Raw genomic sequence first — 15,246 nt, forward strand, 5'->3', positions numbered from 1 at the left:
CAACAATTTCTGCTGTGTGTGAAACACCTGTCGTGGGCGCGTGTCGGGCGCTGCACTCCTCGGGTTGCGGGGAGGGATGCCGTCGATCTGGCGGCCGAACGTGAGAGTGACCCTCGACGAGGATGGTGAAGTCGAGGACACGGAGAGTGGGGGAGGGGAGGTGGCGAAGCAGGGGCCGAAGCGGAAGAGAGCCCCTCCCACAAAGGGGCCATGCGAGCACGGGGTGAAGTATCGGTCGCAATGCAAGGTGTGCAGCGCTTGTCCGCACGGGAAGTGGCGCTATCACTGCAAGGAGTGCGGTGGGTCTCACATCTGCGAGCACGGTCGTGATCGCTCTCGGTGCAAGGAGTGCGGTGGGTCTCAGATGTGTGAGCACGGTCGTCAGCGCCACACATGCAAGGACTGCGGTGGGTCTGGACTCTGCGAGCACCGCCGTCAGCGCTCCCGGTGCAAGGACTGCGGTGGGTCTGGAATCTGCCAGCACGGTCGTGAGCGCTCTAAGTGCAAGGACTGCGGTGGTGCATCAATATGCGAGCACGGTCGTCGGCGCTATTTTTGCAAGGAGTGCGGTGGGTCTCAAATCTGCGAGCACGGTCGTCAGCGCCATCAGTGCAAGGAGTGCGGTGGGGGCTCAATCTGCGAGCACGGTCGTCAGCGCCATCAGTGCAAGGAGTGCGGTGGGTCTGGAATCTGCGAGCACGGTCGTCGGCGCTCTGAGTGCAAGGAGTGCGGTGGTGCATCATTCTGCGAACACGGTCGTCAGCGCTATTATTGCAAGGACTGCGGTGGGTCTGGAATCTGCGAGCACGGTCGTCGGCGCTCTCGGTGCAAGGAGTGCGGTGGGTCTGGAATCTGCGAGCACGGTCGTCGGCGCGACAGATGCAAGGAGTGCAGTCGTAAATAGATCCTCGCATAAATCTTTCTGCTGTGTGGTGCTAAAAACTTTTGCTAGGTTGGTTGGTGTCCCGCGAGGCGGCGCGATGCCTCGCGGTCGCGCTGTGGAACTGTCTAATCTAAGTGCGCCCGTGCAGCCAATCATCTTCGTCGTCCTCCTCCACGTCGTCATCTTCCTCGTCCTCCGAGTCGTCCGAGAACCCCTCGTCGTCCTCCGAGTCCCCGAGGCTCAACAGCACGCTCTCGCTGTCCTCCTCCTCCTCCTCCTCCTCCTCCTCATCGGAGTCGTCATCCTCGCCATCCGAACGGACGAGGAGAACAGGGAGGGCGGCGTCATCCTCATCAGAGTTGTCATCCTCTTCATCATCGCTCTCGTCCTCGTCGTCCTCGTCGTCGTCCTCATCGTCCGAGGGGTTCTCCCCGAGGATGGCATCCACCTCCGCCTCGGTGGGGGACCAAGCCTCCTCGTCGTCCAGCTCGTCCTCGTCTTCCGTCTCCTCCTCCTCGTCATCCTCCTCGTCATCCCCGCCGCCGTCGACGTCTTCGCCGCGTTCGCGCATGCCCCGCAGCAGCGTCCTCAGCCCCGCCAGCGCGGTCCTCGCCTGCGCCTGGTCGTCCGCGTCCAGGTCCTCCATCTCCATCTCGTCGTCCTCCATCGCCAGCTCCATAGCCTCGATGTCGCTCTCGTCGCCGCCGGCTTCGTCGCCGTCGTCGCCCGACTCGGCGTCGGAGTCGTCGTCCCCGGGTCGCAGACGGCCAACCTCGTGCACGCGAACCACGCTGTCCAGCGTTTCAACCGCGTCGTACTCGACCGTGGCGCACAGCGAATCCGTGCCGGGGTCCCAGCAGCAGTCCACGAGCGATCGCTCCAGGTCGATGGTGGTGATCTCGGCGTAATCGAGCGCGTCGATGGTCCGAAACGCGGCGCGAAGCGGGTGCTTGGACCTTCGAAGCACGGTGCTCACCTGCTCATCCTTGGGGAGCCTGAAGGACGCGAGCGCGACGTCGCCGGCGCGCGTCCACGAGAGTTGCGTGCCGTCGAGCGCGGGCACGCTCCGCAGCAGCCTCTCCGAGCGTAAATCCCAAACCTCCGAGTTGAGGATGACGGAGTTGCCCGTGGGGTGAAAACAGGCGCCCCCGCCGTCGCTGAACCTGTCGAACTTTTGCACCGGATGCGGCAGTCGCACGTCCCACAGCATGTTCCCCCACAGCACCATGCCGCCATCCCCGGGGCTGAAGCACACGTCGGCGAACCTGGCAGCCCTATTGAGCCTAGGCGCGGCGTTGGCGGAGATGTGCGCGGGCGTGAACGTGAAGACGACGGAGCCCGAGGAGCAGTCGACCAACCTGGCAGTTCCGACGAGGTCCTCGCCCACGACCATGATTTTGGTAGCCGATGGATCAAACGCCCCGCCGCATGAACCCTCAAAGGCGTGGAGGCTGCCGTGCTCCATGTTGTTCACGTCCCACAGCTGCACCTCGGTGGACGAACACGTGAGCGCGAGGGGTTTAGCGCAGCTCGGCGGCGAGGTTCTCAAGGTTCGGATCGGACCGGCATGCCCGCCGTCGATAACCTCGAGCATGTCGCCGTTAGCGCAGTCAAACAGACGAAGCTCGCCCTCGTGCGAACCCGTGAGGATGCGGTCGCCGCCCGATCCTATAAACGCCGCGGCGGTGAGCACCGTTCCCTCGTCGCGCATCGTCCGGAGCGGCCTGAACCGGCTGAAGACAAAGTGCCTGTCCCGGGTGCGGCCGCCGACGCCGCCCCTCGGGTTCAGCCACTCGCGCCGGGCCAGGCGATGGCCGAGGTTCTTCGGCGCGTCCAGCAGGTGCCTCGGTTCGACGCACGCGTGAGGCTCGAGCAACGAAAACGGAGCGCACGCGGCGATGGGCGCCGCGCACTGCCGGTGCTGCGCGCGAAGGTAGGTGGTCATTATGCTGTCCAGCTTGCTCTTCACGCCGCAGCCGTGGCGGTCGTGGCCGTGGTGGCGGTCGTGGCCGTGGTGGTGGTGGCCATGGCCGTGGTGGTGGTGGTGTCCCGGGCCTTGGAAGTGCATGTGCGTCGCGCCGCCGCCAAACACACCCCCGGGCGCCGCACCCGCGAGAAGACCGACCGACGACGGGGTCGACGCGCGGACCGGCTTGGGCGCGATGAGCTTCGGCGCCGGCGGAGCGGCGGGCTTGACCTCCGACGTTTGTCTCATCTCCCCGTCTGGGCTCAGCGCCGCCGCTTTTCGCTTGCCCTTCGGCGTCTTAGCCCCCGACTTGGGCGTCGACGTTGTTCGTTTAGGGTTAGGGTTAGGGTTAGGGGTGGGCGTCGCGAACCTGCTCGGCGGATCACCGGGGAGTACGATGTCCCCCCCTTCGAGCCCGAGCGTGAACGCGCCGATTGACGCGCGACCCGACCCGCCGCCAAACAAACCCGCAGCGCTCGACCCCGGTCGCCTCGGCGCCGACATCCTCCTCGCAGCCAGCCGGGCGGGCTTCTCGGCAGACGTCTCGGCGGCGGCGGCGGCGGCGAGGATCCCCGCGGGGCTATCCGCGGGGGCGAGCTCGCCGGGCCTGGCGCCGCCGCCGCCGGACGAAGACCCTAACCCTAACCCTAAACCCTGGGACGGTGACGCGAGGTACGCTCCGAGTCCGCCCAGGCGCGCCTCCGCCGCGAGCGCCGCCGCGGCGTCGCGCATGCCCGCGTTGGTGAGGTGCTCGTGTATGAGTTGCAGCAGTTCCCCGTGGGGATACTGCACGCGCGTCGCGGCGGCGATGGCGTGCCGTTCGAGGCGTCGCAGCGGAGCGGTGGCGGCGTCGCTCGCCGCCGCCGCGGTGCTCCCCTTGGCGGCGCCACCCGCGGTGAGCGCGATGAGCTCGACGGCGGCGGCGTGGAACTCCGCGCCCGCTTCGACCGCGGTGGAGGCGGCGGACTCGAGGGGTTTCCCGTCGCGAACCCCCGGCCGGGCCCGCTCGGCGTGCCCCGGGGTCTTGGTCGGGTCAGTCGCGTCCTTCGCCGCCGCCGCCGCCGCGGCTCCACCGGTCCTGTGCGTGTCGCGCATAATCTCCGTGAGCCGCCTGGCCACCTGCAGGGTCTGCAGGGTCTGCGCGATCGCCGGATCCCTGGCCAAGGAGAGGAGCGCTCGGCAGCAGAGCGCCCGCGCGGCATCGGCGTTGGGAGCTGGGAGATGCTTCGCGCCCCTAAGGAGCATCGAAAGGATCGCTCGGATCCCCCCAGACTCCCTCAGGGCGGCTCGCGCCGGTCGAAGGCGCGCCTCGACCCCCGCGGCGAACCTCTCGGCGTCGCTCCGTTCCGGTCGTCGCTTCTTGGCGCTCGCGGGGGTGGACGGGTGCGGCTGACCCGACCGGTCGAACGCGGTCGCCGCCGCGGCCACCGCGCCCATGTTCGGCGGCGGCGCCACCAGATTGCACACGACGTGAAGCGAGTCTATGACAGCCTCCGAGTCCTGCGCCCCCGCGGCGCGAGCGGCGATGTCCATCAGCACCTGCATGGCGGGAACGTGAGACGGGTCGCTCAACACCGCCGCCGCCGTCGCCGCCCTCGCTCCGGGGTGAAGCGTCGCCGCCCTCAGCACGGACAGGCTCGCCGGCACGCAATCGTGAAAGTGCCTGTCGCCCGGCGCGACGTTGAGCAGCGCGAGCATCACGAGGTGCCCGTCCTGCGCGACGAACGCGTCCATGACCAGCCACGGCGATTTGAGAAGCGAGGCGGCTACCCGCGGGTCGTGCGTCGCGAGTCGCAGGTTGCGATCCGTCGCAGCCTGACCCAGGTCCACCGCCCTGTGCCCCGGCCCCGGCGTCCTGTGGTCACCGGCGCCGGACGCCCTCCTGCCGCCACTCGCGCCAGAGCCGAAACCGGCGGACACGCAGAGGTTTATCCGTCGGTGCAGATGCGCCCGGACGTACTGTCGCAGCGCATGACACGCGTGCGACGCGGTCTGCTTCGCCGTGGCGGTGGCGCCCGCCGCGAGCTGAGCCGCGTGCCTCAGCAGGTTGAGCAGCGACCTCAGCCCGCCCTGCGCGTCAAACGCGTCCAGCACGGCGGGGAACGGGAATGATAAGGATAGGAACAGCGAGGCGTGGCGCCGGGCGTGATCGTGACCCCCGTCGAGCGCCTCGAGCGCCGCCGCGACGCATCGTGCGGCCCAAACCCCCGCGGAGCTCGCCGGCGGCGCGAGGAGCCTCTCCATCGCTTGCGACACCTGCGACACGCCGAAAAGGCACCTGTTGAACCCGTTGTGCGTGAGCTGGCCCTTTGGCAGCGCGAGCAGCGCCTTCACGCCGCCTCTGTCCACGAAAGTGACGCAAAACTTTCTGTGCGCGAGCAACGAGCACAGCGCGGCGAGCGATTCCGGCAGTTGAGGGTTACCGGGTAGACCCACGCGACGCGCGTAGGTCACGCTCCCATCCGGCGCGGTCGACGTCGTCGCCAGCCTCTGCTGCGCCGCCTCCTGGGGCCACCCCCCGGGCCAGTCGGTGCCGTCGCACCCCGCGGGTGGACCGTGTATCAGCGCGAGCCCAACCTCCGTGGCTCCCGCGGCGAGCGCCGCGCCGAAGCATTCGATGAACTCGCCCAGCGCGGCGACCCCGCGCAGCCTCGCCTCCGTCAGCCTCTCCGCGAGCCTCGCACCGTCCGTCGGCCCCCGCGCGCACAGCTGCGCCACGAGCGCGGTGGCTTTGTCCTCGTCGCTGTCGAGCATCTCCCCCGCCGCCGTCGCCGCCGCGAGGTCGCCTTCGTTGGCTTTATCCCCGGCTGATCGATCGCCTCCTCCGTGGGCCGACCCCGAAATCGACGCGAGCTCCGCGGCGACGTCCGCCCCCTCCACAGCCTTGCCGTCGCACAGCTGCTCCCTCAGCGGCCTCATGACGGCACCCATCACCCCCCGGCGCACCATCGCGGACGCCACGTCCTCAGCCTCCAGCGCCACCGCGAGGCACGCCGTGGCGTAGGTCTTGACCCTGAGCGCCTCCGTCTTGGCTCGAATGGCCGACGCGACGGCGAGCGGGTGCGTCGGAGTGCCCTCCGCGTCTTTGGCGGCGGCGACGGCGGCGTCCGCGGCGGTTCGCGCGTCGTGGGCGGCGGCGAGGACGGTTCCCAGGGCGGCGTCCTCGTCCCCTCCCTCGTCGTCCGGGCCGAGCGCCCAGAGCCGAAGCTTGTCGACGACGGCATCCTCCGTGAGCGGGTACTGGAAGCCCGTGACCGAGAGTATGGCTCGCATCAGTCGCAGGCAGGCGGCGTGCAGCGCGGGGCCTTTCGAGCGGTCCAGCAGGTGGTTGTGCCCGAGCTTTTCGAGCAGGTCGTCCTCGTCCTGCACCAGCGAGAGGATGCGGCCGACGGGGTAGCCCGCGCGATGCGAGCTCGAGTTGTCGCCGCAGAGGTCCTCGTACCTCTGTTCCTCATCCTCCAGTATCTGCGCCAGGGCGTGCACCCTGGGCGTCGTGGGCGCCTCTCTTGATAACAGGCTGACGAGCTCCCTCGCGGCCTTGATGCTGGTCTGACCGGAGGCCGTGGCGTTGGCGGTGACCGCCTGGCGGAGTTGCCGCCCCAGCTGCGCGGCGGCCTCAGCTTCTGCCATCGAGTCCGGGCGCCAGACCCTCGGAGCCCGACCCTTGTGGGCGCAGCTCCTGTATCCAAGACCCGAAGCCTGGAACTCCGGAGAGCGCGCCGGGCCTCGACCTTCGCGTCCTTCGCCAGACGCCGAGCTCTGTGGCAAGTCGCGCGGAGTCGCCAACGCCGTTATTTTCTTGTTCGAAAAGTGCCGAAGCGAAGTTTTTCGCGTCGGTCGGGCCAATAATTGTAACTGTTTGTGTGTGCACGCCTTACCTATTTGCACTTAACGGTCACAGCGCCCACAGGCAAGTAGTCACGCTTCCGAAATACGAAAAAGCCGCCCACCGCGTCGCGGTTCCGGGACTTGAGAGATAAGGAAAAGCAACCGTGACGTCATTGACGCTCTGCGGTCTGCCCCGGCGACACGCAGGCTCAGACCTCGTCACGCGCGTCATTCAGACAGTGATGAGCTGCATTGGTGCGCGCGCCCCCGCGGTGGTCCTCTCAAAGGGTGTGGTTCGCGCGTCCTCCGGTCGCCCAATGCTCGCGGCGGCGATTCGTCGGGTCTCGGCCCCCGGGCGTGCCCTCATGCAGCGCCCCGCCGCTGTGCCCTCCGTCGCGCTTCCCTTCGCCGCTCGCCGCGGTTACCCCACCAACGTCTTCAACCACGCTAACCGCGTGGCCGCCAAGGCTGCGGTGAGCGAGGCCGAGGTCGCGGTCGAGGAAGAGCCCGTCAAGCTGCTCACCAGCGACGAGTCCGAGGAGCTCCTCAAGATTCGCCACACCACCGCGCACATCTGCGCCATGGCTGTGCAGAGGCTCTTCCCCACCGCGCAGGTCACCATCGGACCCTGGATCGACCGTGGATTCTACTACGATTTCGACTACCCCGCGGGCTTCTCAGGTACGCGTTCACCCACCCCGCGCGGCCTCTCCCGACCAAAACCCTCTCGCCGAACCGTCGCGTTTGGCAAATTCTCTGACCTCGACGCCGCCGCCCCCCGTTCACGTCCCCCTCCCTGCGATGACAGACAAAGACCTCAAGGACATCAAGAAGCAGATGATCAAGATCATCAACAAGGACATGCCCCTGCGCCGCGAGGAGGTCAGCCGCGAGGAGGCGCGCAAGAGGATCGAGGCCCTCAACGAGCCGTACAAGCTCGAGATCCTCGACGCCATCAAGACGGAGCCCATCACCATCTACCACATCGGCGACGAGTGGTGGGACCTCTGCGCGGGTCCCCACGTGGAGTCTACCAAGGCGATTCACCCCAAGGCGATCGACCTCGAGTCCGTGGCGGGCGCGTACTGGAGGGGCGACGAGAAGCGCCCGATGCTCCAGCGCATCTACGGCACGGCTTGGAGCACGCCCGAGGAGCTCAAGGCGTACAACGACTTCAAGGCCGAGGCGGCCAGGCGCGACCACAGGAAAGTGGGCAAGGATCTCAACCTGTTCTCCATCCAGCAGGAGGACGTGGGCGGAGGGCTGGTGTTCTGGCACCCCAAGGGGGCGCTCATGAGGGACATGATCGAGCGGTTCTGGAAGGATATACACCTCGAGCGCGGCTACGACCTGCTCTACACCCCGCACGTGGGCAAGCTCGACCTTTGGAAGACATCCGGCCACGCCGATTTCTACTCCGAGAACATGTACAGGCCCATCGACGTGGAGGACGAGACCTACCAGCTCAAACCCATGAACTGCCCCTTCCACGTCGCCGTCTACAAGGATGGCTACTTCTCCTACCGCGACCTCCCGATCCGGTGGGCCGAGATGGGCACAGTGTACAGGTACGAACGGAGCGGCACCATGCACGGCCTGTTCCGCGTCCGCGGGTTTACCCAGGACGATGCGCACATCTTCTGCCTCCCCGATCAGATCGCCGACGAGATCAAAGGGGTGCTCGATTTGACGGAGGACATCCTGAGCACCTTCGGCTTCAAGGAGTTCGAGGTGAACCTCTCCACGCAGCCGGAGAAGTCGGTGGGCGGGCCGGAGATCTGGGACAAGGCGGAGGGTGCGCTGAAAGACGCGCTGGCGCAGAAGGGTTGGGATTACGAGGTTGACGAGGGCGGCGGCGCGTTCTACGGGCCGAAGATTGACATCAAGATCCTCGACGCCATCGGCCGGAAGTGGCAGTGCTCCACCGTGCAGCTCGACTTTAACCTCCCCGAGCGGTTCGATCTCGCGTACATCGACAAGGAGAACGTGAAGCAGAGGCCGATCATGATCCATCGCGCCATCTTCGGCTCCCTCGAGCGATTCTTTGGCATCCTAACCGAGAACTACGCCGGGGCGTTTCCGCTCTGGATCGCGCCCACGCAGGTGAGGCTCCTCCCGGTGACGGACGCGGTGGACGATTACGTGCAGGAGACCGCGCGTAAGCTCCGCGCCGCGGGCATCAGGTGCGACGTGCAGAGCCAGGAGAGGCTCGCGAAGCTCGTGCGCAACGCGGAGAAGGCTAAGATTCCCGTCATGTGCGTCGTCGGCGAGCAGGAGGCCAAGGATGGCACTCTGGCGGTGAGGACCTACGCCGACGGCGACCAGGGCGTGCTGTCGGTGGACGACGTGGTGGCGCGAATCTCCGCCGCGAACCAGGGCAAGGGCGAGAAGTTCTGAGCGGTATCTAGCGATAATATTATGTTGTGGCATGTCTGATGACGCTTACAAAGGTGGACGCTACATAAAAAGGGGCAACTCGGGGTCTCGCTCTCACAACTGCATCGATGCGTTTGACCCGCAATATGGACGACGCAATCTCAGTCGGAGAAGTCGCTGGTCTCGTCCTCCGACCCGAGCACCAAGGTCCCTCCGCCCTTGCGAAGGTTCCTCTTCTCGATCACCGTCGTCGCCTTCTTCTGCGCCCGCGGGTTGGCGTCCGATCCCTCGTCGCCGCCCTCGTAGTTGAGCATGCCCTTCGCCGCGAGACACAGCCGGAGATGCTCGGTGGGGAAGTCGTCGGTGCCCCCGAGATCGTCGAACCCGACGACGTAGTCGAGCACCTTCTCCTTGGAGATGAGCGCGAGGGTCGGGAGCATCCAGATCTTGAGCCGTTCGGTGAGGAACGGCGACTTCTCGGCGTCGATCCTCGCGAACTTGGTCTCGAGGTGCTTCTTCGAGAGGAGGTCGAGGTGCATGTCCATCACCTTGCACGGCCAGTTGTTGCGGTAGAAGTGCACCACCATCTTATCCTCGCCCTTCATCTCCGCGAAGAACTCCTTCTCGTCCGCGAGGCTGCGCAGCTCGCCGTGGCCCTTCGCCAGCCACTCCTTGCGCTTGGTCTGCCCAGCCTTCATCGCCTCCAGGCGCTTCCGCCTGATGTCCTCCAGGTCGTCCTCCGTCATGTTGTTCATCTTGTGCAGCTCGTCATCCAGGGCATCCTCCATCTGTTGCGCCATGCCCAGCACCTGCTGCTCCACCATTTGCTGTCGTGGCGAGTCGCGAGGGACGAACGGGTCAGGGTCGGAAGGAGCGTAGATCCAAGCGACGGAAAAAGATCGGCACGGTCAACGAGGGTGCGGGAAAGAAGGTGAGACAAGATGGAGGGGCGAGGAGGTTCGGCGGGCGTGTGTCCTCGTGACGCGCACCTGCATCATCGCTTCCTGCATGATGCCCGCACGCGTATCGCCGTCGCGCCTCTCGAGTGCGATCGGTCGGTCACGACCACCTCGACTTGTGACTCCCGTCGCGGTCCTCGTTTGAATATAGCTGAGGAACCTCCGCTGGTCTCGAAGGCGACATGGCGGATGCGAGAAGGGATCTCGGCTGCTGCTGTGTGCGCCAAGAGTCGTCCTTGGTCCACAGCGTTCGACCGCCGATCTGAGTCACTTTGATAGTCACGGCGCGGTTTCGGCCTCGAGGCAGCCGCACAGGAGACGACATACGCGAGCGGGTGGGTCCCGCATCCTCCGTCGTCCCCCGCGATCCCACCCCAGCGCGATCCGGGCCCCCAACTCGCGCTTCTCCAGAGACCGAACTTTTGTACGATCGCCTTGGCTTTTGGATCGACCATCGAACCCGCGATCGAACGCCCGCCCCGACTCATCACCCTCCCTGTCCCGTACCCGCAGCGGCGATGGATCCCACCGCGATGATGAACCCCATGGGCTTCGGACCCGGCATGGTCGGCGGGATGGGCCCCGGCTTCGGCGTGGGCCCCCGCGGCGGCTTCGGGGAGAAGGTGTTCCCCGTGGTTCGCCTGCGCGGCCTCCCCTTCAACGCCGGGGAGTTCGACATCCTCGAGTTCTTCCAGGGCCTCGATCCCGTGGACGTCTTGATCGTGCGCAGGGACGGGAGGGCCACCGGCGAGGCGTACGTGCTCTTCGCCAACCCCATGCAGATGGACTTCGCCCTGCAGAAGAACCGCGGACCCATGGGCCGAAGGTACATCGAGGTGTTCCGATCGAAGAAGCAGGATTACTACTACGCCGTCGCACACGCGGTGAACGAGCCGACGCCCCATGGGACGGATTTCTACGGCGGCGATAACGGGCTGGCTTCCGGCGCGGGACACCTCGCCCACGTCGCCGGCGTCGGTGGCCCCGCGCCGCCCGTCCCCCACGGCGCCCCCGCCGCGGTCAGGCCGCCGCAGGAGCACACCGGCGTGCTCAAGATGCGCGGGTTGCCGTTCAGCGCGACCAAGGACGATATCATCACCTTCTACGACGATCCGGCGCTGAGCGTCACCGCGCCGCTGACCCACGACTCGATCCACATCGTCACCTCGCTCGATGGCAGGCCGAGCGGCATGGCGTTCGTGGAGTTCGCGTCCGCGGAGGACGCCAAGGCGGCGATGTCGAGGGACAGGTGCACGATGGGGTCGCGCTACGTCGAACTCTTCCCCTCGTCGCGGGAGGAGGCGACGAGGGCGGCGACGAGCGGCAGGTGAGCCGACGCGCGTCGATGGGTGGACGTTGGAAGAGTGGGTACGATGCGAGCACGAGCGTCCGCGATCGGGGGACGCTCCGTAGACAACACGGGAGGGATAGCGGGGTGGGACTTAGCAGGCGGGTCCAACTTAGAGCTGATTTCCGGGAACGATTAGCAAAACGCGTCGGTTCAGACGCGGCCTTTGTAACGAGAGGCGTCGCGACGAGACGAAACACGAGCCTCTTCTCCGTGATTTTTAGCACTGCTACTTCGTAGGGTACACGACGCGCGCGGGGTATGCGTCCCGCGTCGACCGACCGCGCGGACCATCGCTCTCGTATCGGACGCTCCGCCGCGCCGCTTGGCGTTTTTAAGCGGAGCGTCGTCACGTGGAGAGCGAACAGGTCCCTTCGCTCGGTCGATCGTCAAGTCGGTCTTCAACGCGAATCCGATCATCGTCTAGATAGACGGCTAGAACGCGCGTTTCTTGAGCTCCTCGCCCGCGAGCGCGCGCTTCACGTCGTCCTCCATGCCCTGCTCCAGGGGGTCCGCGGGTGAGTACCGCCTGAGCACCCGCCCGTCGCGGCCGACGAGGAACTTGGTGTAGTTCCACGGAATCTCCCCGTCGAACGGGGGCTGCTTCAGGAAGGCGTACACGGGCGCGATGGGTGAGCTGCTGGTGGTGTCGTCGATGAGCGGCGCGGTGAGCATGGCGTCGGGATCGTCCTTGAACTCCTCGTAGGACGCCGGGTCAATGCCCTTGCATCGCGCGGGTTTATCCTTGACGGCGATCTTGTCCATCACCGGAAACTCAAAGCCGAACTTGCGCCACGCGTACTCTCTCTCCTGCTCGCTCGTGCCGGGCGCCTGGCACCCGAACTGGTTCGCCGGGAACGCCACCAGCTCGAACCCCTGGTCGTGGTACTTCTTGTACAACGAGCGGAGGGACGGGTAGTTGGCGTTCTGCAGGGGTCATTCCGAAGCAACGTTCAGGACGACGGTGACGTCGCCCTTGAACGCGGACAAGTCGAAGGGCTTGCCGTACTGCGAGACCGTGTAGTCGTAGAAGGATTCCTTCAGTGGCTCGGCGGCGTTCGCGCGGGTGGCGGGGCTCACGGCGGCGAGAGCCGCGGCGGATAGCAGCGCCTCGCGTCGACCCGGGGCACTCACTGGCGTGGGCACCGGGGCGTCATCGTCGCCGGGGCACGCCGCGCGAGTGACCGTCGCGACGCGTCCCCGGCGCGATGCGCCTGTCGGCGGCTTGGTCCTCGCCACCCCGACCGAGGTCGCGGAGAGCGTGAACGCGGACGACATCGCTCCCGAGTGGTCGCGAGAGTCGTTGTGGCCCGAGCCCACGTGGCAGCCATTTTTATCCATAAGCGATGGCAGAGAAAGGTTCGGAAGGAAATTCACGGCGAAGGCACGGGCCAGAGTCTGAGGCCGCACCGGCTGAGATGTCCGCGCCCAGCGGTGCCGTCGGCGTGCTGCCATCCGCACGTGTAGACGTCTCGTGCATGCGCGTCGCGCATCCGCTCCGGAAGATTCGCGTGGGCGCGCGCTCACCGACGGGATTTTCGATGCGGCCGCGGAAGAGTTCGGCGACGCGGAGGGGCCGAGCACTCGCGGTCGCCCCCGTCGCTTACCACGGCGATAGGCAGCAGTACGGCGGTAAGGACAAGGACTACGGCGCCGAGGACGCGCCGTGGAAGAAGAAGGTCAAGTGGCGCCTCGACGACGAGGAGGACGAGGAGAACCAACGGCGTGGGGTCACCTCCCTCGGCTGGACCCCACCACCGCCGCCCTCGGACACCGGGCAGCATCTGAACTTCGTCAAGCCCAAGCGCGCCGCGGATAAGCCGTACGAACCCCCGCCCAAGCCGCCCGCGTACGCCTACGAACCCCCGCCCAAGCCCGAGGTGAACTCGTGGGAGGTGGCCTCGCAGATCGGCAGGCACGGCGTTCGCCCGTCCCGGCTCGACGAGACCGCCCTCAGGCTGCTGAAAAACGCGGGGGTGGACCTGCGACAGGCGGACTTTGACGAGATGGAGGCGCGCGCGGACGAGTACCACATGGAGGAGGCTGCGCGCGACGAGGCGCGCGTGAACTCCTCCAGAGACGCGTCGTCATCGGGACGGGACGAGGGCGGGCCGGCCGGCGGGAGCACGGCGGGAGGGTTTGGGCCCCGATATCGCGTCACCAACGAGTGGCCCAACGGCGGCGTGCAGGTTGCGACCTCGGACGAGGAGTACGCCGAGTGGTGCAAGTCGTTCTCGTTCCAGGTGGCGGTGAGGCTGCGTGTACACGGCGTGCACCCCAGTCACCTCGACGACAGGGCACGTCGGGTCCTGGAGATGGCGGGGGTGGCTCCGGACTGGGTGGAGTATTACTACGCCACGCAGGACGCTCAGGAGGATGCGCTCGGGGAATGGGCCGACGCGTCGCGAGATTCCGAAGAATCCGCGAGTAGTTACGCCGGTAACTCTTGGGACGAGTGGGACCAGCGCGCGAGCGAGCGAGCGTACGCGTCCGCCGCGGACTTGGAGCGCGACAGGGCGGATACGTACGGGTCGCGGGCGTCGGCGGAGGCTAACGAGCGGGTGGTGATGGCGGCGGTGGGCGGCGCGTACGGATCGTCGTCCACAGCTGTGTCGCCCTCGCAGTTCGATACCCGATCGCCGACGCGGGTGGACGGGATGACGGTGCTCGAGGAGTACCCGAGCGACTTTGGGCTGCTCCAGGTGATGCGCGTGGACGATGACCACAGGGACGCGACGTTCGCGGGAGCTACGCTGCTGATGCGAGCGTCCAACCAAAACGCCGTGCTCTCCGAGTACAGGCCCGGGAGCGAGCCGACGACGGGGGGAATTTTCGACCTCTTCGCGATGCTGCCGCCGCTTCTCGTCGACCAGCCTGGCAGGCATCCGATCGGCATACTGGGTCTGGGCGCGGGGACGTGCGCCAGGGAGCTGGCGCTGTTCTACCCCGAGGAAAATAGGCACATGGTCGGATGGGAGCTGGACCCCAGCATACTTCACCTGGGTCGCAAATGGTTCGGCATGGACGAGATGGAGCAAAGCGGCCGGCTCACCGCTCGATGCGGCGACGCTTTCGAGGAGCTCGGTCGAGCGAGAGAGGGCGGCGGGCTCTGCGCCGGGATCATAGTGGACGTCTTCGACGAGGACAGCAGGGTTTTACCCCAGCTCACAAGGTTTGAGACGTGGGAAGAGATTGCGCGTTCGCTCGCGCCGGGTGGGCGGATCATAGCCAACCTGAGCACGGGGCGGGGGAAGAGCGCGAACATGCAGGCGGCGGTGGCTGCGGCGGAGGCGGCGATTGTGACGTGCGGCGGTGGGCACGGATCGTTGTGGCGCGGCGGCGCGCACGGGATCTGGAACGAGGTGGTGCTGACGGGACCGCATCCGACCATCCAGTGCTGGGCGGATGGTCACCTCCCGATGCAACTCTCCAAATACACAGACGCGTGGGTGCCAATCACCGCGCCGCCCGGTGCAAGGCAGGGTTGGATGTAGATTCTGTAGATCCTAAACTGACGTAGAAAATGCGCTAGCGGGTACTCCCCGGTCGGCCCTTACTGAAATAAGCCCTCACTCCCTTCCCCTTCTTCTTGCCGCCGCGGCTCGACTGCGGCTGGTGTTTCTTGCGCTTCTTTCCCGCGGGTGTCTTGAAGGAACGAGGATCCCCTTTTTGCCTCCGTGCAGCATCCTTCTTTGCTGCCTTCGCCGGCGGTCCCTCGGACTCTGATGAAGACTCCTCATCCGAGTCCTCTGATGCATCCTCCGACTCCGATGAAGACGACTCCTCCTCCCGCGAATCGCGCTGCGGCGTCTTTGCCGCCTTTCTCTTCTTCGTTCCCCTCTCCCTTCCGTCGGGCCTGTCCCGCGCCTCCTCGTACGGTCTGTTC

General features: G+C 66.5%; 6 protein-coding genes across 6 annotated transcripts; 4 read left to right on the forward strand and 2 right to left on the reverse strand.

Annotated features, from left to right (window-relative positions):
* Positions 1-76: 76 nt before the first annotated feature.
* MICPUN_56257 (predicted protein) lies at positions 77-904 on the forward strand (the record flags this gene model as incomplete). Its single annotated transcript, XM_002499477.1, has 1 exon — positions 77-904. The coding sequence occupies one exon, from the start codon at positions 77-79 to the stop codon at positions 902-904; it is 828 nt and encodes a 275-aa protein (XP_002499523.1).
* A 4,982-nt stretch (positions 905-5,886) lies between these two features.
* On the forward strand, positions 5,887-9,074 carry MICPUN_78424 (predicted protein; the record flags this gene model as incomplete). Its single annotated transcript, XM_002499478.1, has 3 exons — positions 5,887-5,964; positions 7,184-7,358; positions 7,486-9,074. 3 exons carry the CDS (start codon positions 5,887-5,889, stop codon positions 9,072-9,074), a joined length of 1,842 nt encoding a protein of 613 aa, XP_002499524.1.
* Positions 9,075-9,214: 140 nt separating this feature from the next.
* Positions 9,215-9,877, reverse strand: MICPUN_78515 (predicted protein; the record flags this gene model as incomplete). Its single annotated transcript, XM_002499965.1, has 1 exon — positions 9,215-9,877. One exon carries the CDS (start codon positions 9,875-9,877, stop codon positions 9,215-9,217), a length of 663 nt encoding a protein of 220 aa, XP_002500011.1.
* A 710-nt stretch (positions 9,878-10,587) lies between these two features.
* MICPUN_78636 (predicted protein) lies at positions 10,588-11,343 on the forward strand (the record flags this gene model as incomplete). The annotated part of the gene is made up of 1 exon (XM_002499479.1): positions 10,588-11,343. The coding sequence occupies one exon, from the start codon at positions 10,588-10,590 to the stop codon at positions 11,341-11,343; it is 756 nt and encodes a 251-aa protein (XP_002499525.1).
* A 452-nt stretch (positions 11,344-11,795) lies between these two features.
* On the reverse strand, positions 11,796-12,638 carry GPX2 (glutathione peroxidase; the record flags this gene model as incomplete). The annotated part of the gene is made up of 2 exons (XM_002499966.1): positions 11,796-12,287; positions 12,312-12,638. The coding sequence occupies 2 exons, from the start codon at positions 12,636-12,638 to the stop codon at positions 11,796-11,798; spliced, it is 819 nt and encodes a 272-aa protein (XP_002500012.1).
* A 68-nt stretch (positions 12,639-12,706) lies between these two features.
* Positions 12,707-14,854, forward strand: MICPUN_56251 (predicted protein; the record flags this gene model as incomplete). Its single annotated transcript, XM_002499480.1, has 1 exon — positions 12,707-14,854. One exon carries the CDS (start codon positions 12,707-12,709, stop codon positions 14,852-14,854), a length of 2,148 nt encoding a protein of 715 aa, XP_002499526.1.
* Between the last annotated feature and the right edge of the window lie 392 nt (positions 14,855-15,246).

Source organism: Micromonas commoda, chromosome 2, assembly GCF_000090985.2.
Source record: "Micromonas commoda chromosome 2, complete sequence".
NCBI classification, from domain to species: Eukaryota; Viridiplantae; Chlorophyta; class Mamiellophyceae; order Mamiellales; family Mamiellaceae; genus Micromonas; species Micromonas commoda.